At 32.8% G+C, this 6,602-nt stretch overlaps 1 protein-coding gene across 1 annotated transcript; it reads right to left on the bottom strand.

Annotated features, from left to right (window-relative positions):
• Nucleotides 1–948: 948 nt before the first annotated feature.
• LOC145755930 (uncharacterized) lies at nucleotides 949–5,750 on the bottom strand. The gene is made up of 7 exons (XM_082572159.1): nucleotides 5,530–5,750; nucleotides 4,869–5,001; nucleotides 4,283–4,386; nucleotides 4,004–4,032; nucleotides 1,721–1,843; nucleotides 1,430–1,627; nucleotides 949–1,064 (listed from the first exon to the last, which is right to left on the bottom strand). The coding sequence occupies exons 1-7, from the start codon at nucleotides 5,748–5,750 to the stop codon at nucleotides 949–951; spliced, it is 924 nt and encodes a 307-aa protein (XP_082428285.1).
• Between the last annotated feature and the right edge of the window lie 852 nt (nucleotides 5,751–6,602).

The raw sequence follows: 6,602 nt of genomic DNA, 5'->3' as shown, positions 1-6,602 counted from the left end.
ACCCAGCCTTTTCAACCAAAAATCAATTTATAGAAATCATGTCTTTAACATTTAAATATTTTAATAATTGTAAAAGCATAGTTGCATAAAAACAAAAAAACTTTCTACAGTATTTTAATAATTAGTAATGTGCCGATCGCCGTTTTTTTTCGGATCAGATCACGATCTAACGTGACCGAACAATCGGTAACTTTATCGTCACTAAATACATAAAAAATTGACCCTGTATGTTAAACACTTCTACTTATTCACACGTTTAAATATTTAACCGCAATATTCAATATAATTTACAAGAACTAAAAACAATTTTACTAGCGCGGAAATAAAGCGCTGTAAAAGTTTATGGAAATCTATGTGGTTAAGGCATGTAAAGTGTTTATTTGTGACGTAAAATTAAATGTGACGTAATTACCGATCTGCCGATTTTGGACCTTGATTGGGTGATCGCAAAATACCTTCAAAAATCGACGATTTACGATCACCATTTTGATCGGCACATCACTATTAATAAATTGCATTTTCGACAAAATAATATTAAAAAATAGATGATATCAATTTTATAGTTCTCTAAAATTTTAAAAGAAGTAACAAAAACAAAATATATTTCAGAAATATAAAACAATAATAATTTCTCATAAAATATGGAGTAATTATAAAGTAAGGGAATACAAAATATTAAAAGTAATAAAAACTGTAAAATTAACATTATTTAAATTTCTGTTTAGTTAATATAAATTAGAAAATAAAAACAGCAAGAATGGCAACAAATAATTTAGGAACTAAAATAACTCACTAGTATAATATTAAAAATAACTTTAAAAAAATTTTGGCAAAAAATTATAAAAAAAATTTCACTAATAAATATTTAATAAAATTAAAATATTGTCATGGTAAAATTTTTTAAATTTATAAAAGTTTAAAATAATTCAAAAACCTTTTTTTTTCAAATTAAAGTTTCGTTTTATTAACTATCGCTTCACTTTCTCCACAATTATTTGCTTCAACGCTCATGTGCGGTGAACCACGCAGAAGAAAAATTTGAGTCAACAAAAAGAAAAAAGAACCTGAAATTAGAAAAAAGTTTTCGTAAAAACTAAAAAAATAAATTAAACCAGGTTTAAAAATCAAACTATATAAACCAATAAATTATTATTTAAAAAACTTGGCTTTGCTGCATGAGGTCGTGGGTTCGATTCCCACTGCTCTCAAGCTGTAACGTTATTGAGTAAGGTGTTATAAACGATATAAACTCCTGCTAAGCCAGCACTTAATCAGCAGCTTAATTATCGACAATTATAATCTATAATATCCCAAACTGCCACAGGCAATTTGAAACTGGGTTGGAATAACAAATATATACCTCCATGTTTAGGTCGTAAAGTTGACCTTCCCACATCGAAGATAAACAACTATCAGAAAAAAAACTTACTAGCCAAGTAAAATCCTGGGTAAACGATGTACAGTGCTTCCCTGAAACCTAAAACTTTGATCATAGGTGGTACTATAAGAGGGGCATTCCCTCCAATATTATTGATCACAAAAATAAACATAGCGATCGCTGTCGCGCGTGACTGGGCAGGAAAGAACTCAACCAAAACAGTGAACAAAACTCCGAACCACATTTCCGCTGTGTTTTAAATAAAATTTGATTACAATAAAGTCATCTCGAAACTGGGTCGGGGTAACTGTTGTTACTCTTAAAAAATATGAAACTATTTACCGAATAAATAAGCTCCAAAGAGCGAAATAAAAGCATAAGGCGGAGAAAAGTAAAGAGTTCCCGCCGCTAGAGGGCAGGCTATTGCTTGACTAACGACCAAAACCCACAATCTTGTTCGTACACCTAAAAAATTAAATTTAAAATTAAACCCCCACAAAAATGGAATATTTCTAAATGCAAATCTACATAATTTGTGATATATTAATAATACTGCCAATTAACACATAATGGGACATTTATATTAACCCCCTTACACCCTATCCCTTCTCTGAAAATAAAACTGTTTTTTGTACTTATTTATCCTCGATGTGGACAGGTCAAATGCACAACCTAAACATAGAGTAACATCAGTTACCCCGACCCAGTCTCAAGTTGACAGTTTGAGATATTATAATTGCTCAATAATTAAGCTGCCGATTAAGTGCTGGCTCAGCAGAAGTTTATATTGTTTATAGCGCCTTACTTAAGGGCTCTACAGCATGAAAGCATGCTGTGAATCGAACAACAGAACTTATGTAGTAAAGACAAGGGTTTTGACCACTACACCATGCTGCCAAACTTTAATTTATGTCAAAATTTTCAGATAATGCCATTTTCGAAAACTATTTTAGTAAAATGTCCATTCAGTAAAATCAATTTTTAATAATATGATCAAAATAAAGATTACCGTATTTAGAAGCGAGTAAATCGGACAAAATTTCACCAGTGATTATCCCAATCGTTCCACCAACGATTAGATTTTGTTATCCTCGATGTGGGAAGGTCGACTTCATGACCTAAACAAAGATGAATATTTGTTACCTTGACCCAGTCTCGAGTTAACTTTAGCAGTTTGGGATATTATTATTTTTTTTTGTATATATCTTTATCCTCGATGTGGGAAAGTCAAATGCGCGACTTAAACATAGAGTAACACAAGTTACTCCGACCCAGTCTCGAGTTACCTGTGGCAGTTTGGGATATTATAGATTATAATTGCCCGGTAAATAAGCTGCTGATTAAGTTCTGGCTCAGCAGGAGTTCAAACCGCTTATAGCGCCCCTACTCAAGGACACTACAGCATGAGAGCAGTAGGGATTGAACCCATGACCTCATGTAGTAAAGCCAAGTGATCTGTCCACTACAGTATGTAGGGTGAGGTTTAAAGTTTGATCCCCAGTACCGGCATGTTGAAGTACCGACTAAAGATTTTAATCATAAATATAAAACTCACCAGAATGTCTGAATGAAGCCCCAACCAGTAACAATAAGATAGTTGGAGATTTGATAAATAACTTGAAAGTTGTCAAAATTGATTTCAACACCGACTGCTTTTCTAAATAATAAAATTTATAGCCAGGTTTATAAATAGCTTAGTTAAAAATATTGTTTGCAAAATAGGCCAAATAACTTTTAAACATTTCTCCAAAAAAATAAGAAATTTTACGGCAGACTTAAAAAATACAATTCTTATAATGAAAACGGCAGCATGGTGTAGTGGTAAGAACACTTGCTACACCACCATGAGGTCATTGGTTCAATCCCCACTGCTCTTATGCTGTAGCGCCCTTAAGTAAGGCGCCATAAAAAGTATAAACTTTTGCTAAGCCAGAACTTAACCAGCAGACCAATTATCGGACAAATATATTCCATAATATCCCAAACTGCCAAAGTCAATTTGAGACCAGGTTGGGGTAACTGATGTTATTCTATGTTTAGGTCATGAGATCGACCTTCCCACATCGAGGATAAAAAATTACAAAAAACAGTTTCATTTACTAAACATTTTATCAAAAGTATTAAATACCAAAATCTATCTCATATTTGTTATTCTCTTCGGCTTGTTCTATAATTTTACGTTCTGGTTCTTTGACAGAGAAATATAAAATAATCGCCATAATTATGCCTGGAGCTCCAGCTATAAAGTAACACCAACGCCAGCTCTAAGAAAAAATTAACAAAAGATTAGTTAAAAATCAATTCAAAACAATAAAATTAATTTTTTGGGGGTTGATTTGATAAAAAACCTAAAAATAAATTGTTCAAAAATAGGGTAGGCTACTACGTTATGAGAGTAGTAGGAATCGAACCCAAGTTCTCATGTAGTAAAGCCAAGTGTTCTGACTACTACACCGCACTGTCGTTCAAAAAATATTTAAAATATTTTCACCATTCCAAGAATGTTGGCGTCAGTCACATAATTTCCAACAGCAAATGCCAAACCATATCCAAAATAAATTCCAAAGTTGAAAAAACTAATCGCAAAAGCTCAAACTTTCTGTGAGAAAATGTCGGCCACCAAACTTGAGGTAAGAGGAGTACAGGCCGACTCTCTGAGAAAAAAGTTTTAGGTTTTTAAGAAAATTTATTATACATACAAAACATAAAATATTTGATATTGTTAAGGTTTATTAAGACCCTAGCATAAGAGCAGTGGGAATTGAACGCAGAACCTCATGTAGTGATGCCAAGTGCTCTTACCACTACACCATGCTTCACCCACAAATTTAGTTAAAAATATTAACTGGTACAAAAATCTTTTTTTTTTAAATATTTTTTTACTGAAACAAATTTTAAACTCACCCTGCCCCAAAGCCAACTCTCAGCAAAGCTAACAACCAATAAGTGTCGGCAAATCCGGTGGTAAAAGTCATTACCGAGTAAAAGAAAACACTTGCAGATAATATCTGGATTTTAAACCATAAAATAAAAAGAGTTTTATAAAAGTTAATTAAAAATTTAAATATTGAAAAGCAAAATAAATAAAACAAATTTTTAAAAAATTTTAGGTTTGCAGAAAATGGAGTTACTGACATTTTACCAAAAACTATATTCCTAAAAAACACCATTTTACTAACAATAACACATTTTCAGTTACCTCTCTTTTACTCAAAAAAAATGATTTTATAAAAAAAAAGCTCTCATGCTGTAGCGCCATTAAGTAAGGCACTATAAACGGTATTAACTTCTGCTGAAACAGCACTTAATCAGCAGCTTAATTATCGGCTTATTGTAATTTATAATATCCCAAACTGCTACAGGCAACTCAATACTGGGTCAGAGTAAATGATGTTACTCTATGTTTAGGTCGTAAAGTTGACCTTTCCACATTGAGGATAAATAAATATAAAAAATAGTCGGTAATCAACCTGTTATATTTATCGCCAACAATTCCCATTACAACTCCCATAACAGTAAAAATGGCAATAAATATTGGACCAGCAAGAACTTGGTATTCTATTCCCTGGCCTGAGTAATTCCATTCACAATATATCGTTCCATTCCATCCCATGAGATTACATCTAAAAATTAGGATTATTAATAATTTACTTTGTTAGTTAGCATGTTGTAGCATCCTTAAGTAAGACCTGAGATCCTGGGTTTGATTCCTTCTGCTGGCATGTTGTAGCATCCTTAAGTAAGACCTGAGATCCTGGGTTTGATTCCTTCTGCTGGCATGCTGTAGCATCATTAGGTAAGACCTGAGATTCTGGGTTCGATTCCCACTGCTGGCATGTTGTAGCATCCTTAAGTAAGACATGAGATCCTGGGTTTGATTCCTACTACTAGCATGTTGTAGCATTTTTGAGTAAGACCTGCAATCTTGGGTTTGATTCCCACTGCTGGCATGTTGTAGCATCCTTAAGTAAGATCTGAGGTTCTTAGTTTGATTCCCACTGCTGGCAAGTTGTAGCATCCTTAAGTAAGATCTGAGATGCTGGATTTGATTCCCACTGCTGTCATGTTGTAACATCTTTGAGTAAGACCTGAGATTCTTGGTTTGATTCCCAATAAAATAATATTAGCATGCAAAATTAACAACTACTCACTGTGTTGAATTCTTCACATCTCTGCATTTTGTGTTTGACAGTTTTTCAACATTTATGTCCAAGGTCAAACAAGCCATGTCTCCAAAATGAACAGCCTGTGCCATTTCTTTTGAGGTGACACCGATCATAAATTGACCCAACTCCCCAAACTCATAACACAACATTAGGATTGTTATACAATACCAATGATACATGGGCTCCCCTTTAAATGTTTTAACCATTTTCAAATTGTTTTCCTAATGTTAAAGTAAACTGAATTTAAATTCTGTTAAAATATATTTTTATATTTATTAGTTAGCGATGCGGAAAGGTCGACTTGACAACTTAAAAAAAGCTGCTGATTAAGTGCTGGTTCAAGTTCATACAGTTTATAGCGCCTTACTTAAGAGCGCTACAGCATGGAAGCAATGAGAATCGAACCCAGGACCTCATGTAGTGAAGCCAAGTGTTCTGACAACTACACCATGCTGCCATTATTACAGTATATATAATTTTAAAATTTGATAAATAAAAATTGTTCGTTATTTGTTTAAATATTAATAAAATAATAAAAACATTATTCAGCAAAAAAGATTTAATTTATGCCTAAAATTAACTTAAAATTTTATCCAGAATATATCAGCTAACGCAAACAATTTTGGCAAATATTGCCAGACCATAACTGTTCTGATTTTTTTAACTTAAATATATCTTAACATTTCTTTGTTTTTACTTTATAATTTGCTCAATTAATCTAAAAACATCTGTTTTTGGTCTGTTTACAAAATCACATTTCCTCAACGCGATGTCAACAAAAAGTTGAAGTAGTTACTCATATGCGGCGTACGAAAAATGTCACCACTTTTTAAATATTCATTGCAAGAAAGTCGCCTTCAAGACCTAAATATAGAGTAACAACTGTTACCTTGACCCAGTCCTAAGTTGCCTTTAGCAGGTTAGAGTATTATTGATTATATTTGCACAATAAATAAACTGCTATATAAGTTATGACCCAGCAAGAGTTTATGTCGTTTATAGCACCTTACTCAAGGGCGCTACTGCATGAGAGCAGTGGGACTTAAGTCTAGGACCTC

Source organism: Corella eumyota, chromosome 6, assembly GCF_963082875.1.
Source record: "Corella eumyota chromosome 6, kaCorEumy4.1, whole genome shotgun sequence".
NCBI lineage: Eukaryota > Metazoa > Chordata > Ascidiacea > Phlebobranchia > Corellidae > Corella > Corella eumyota.
Note: the sequence above shows the minus strand (reverse complement) of the source record. Positions and strands in the feature narration are given on the sequence as shown.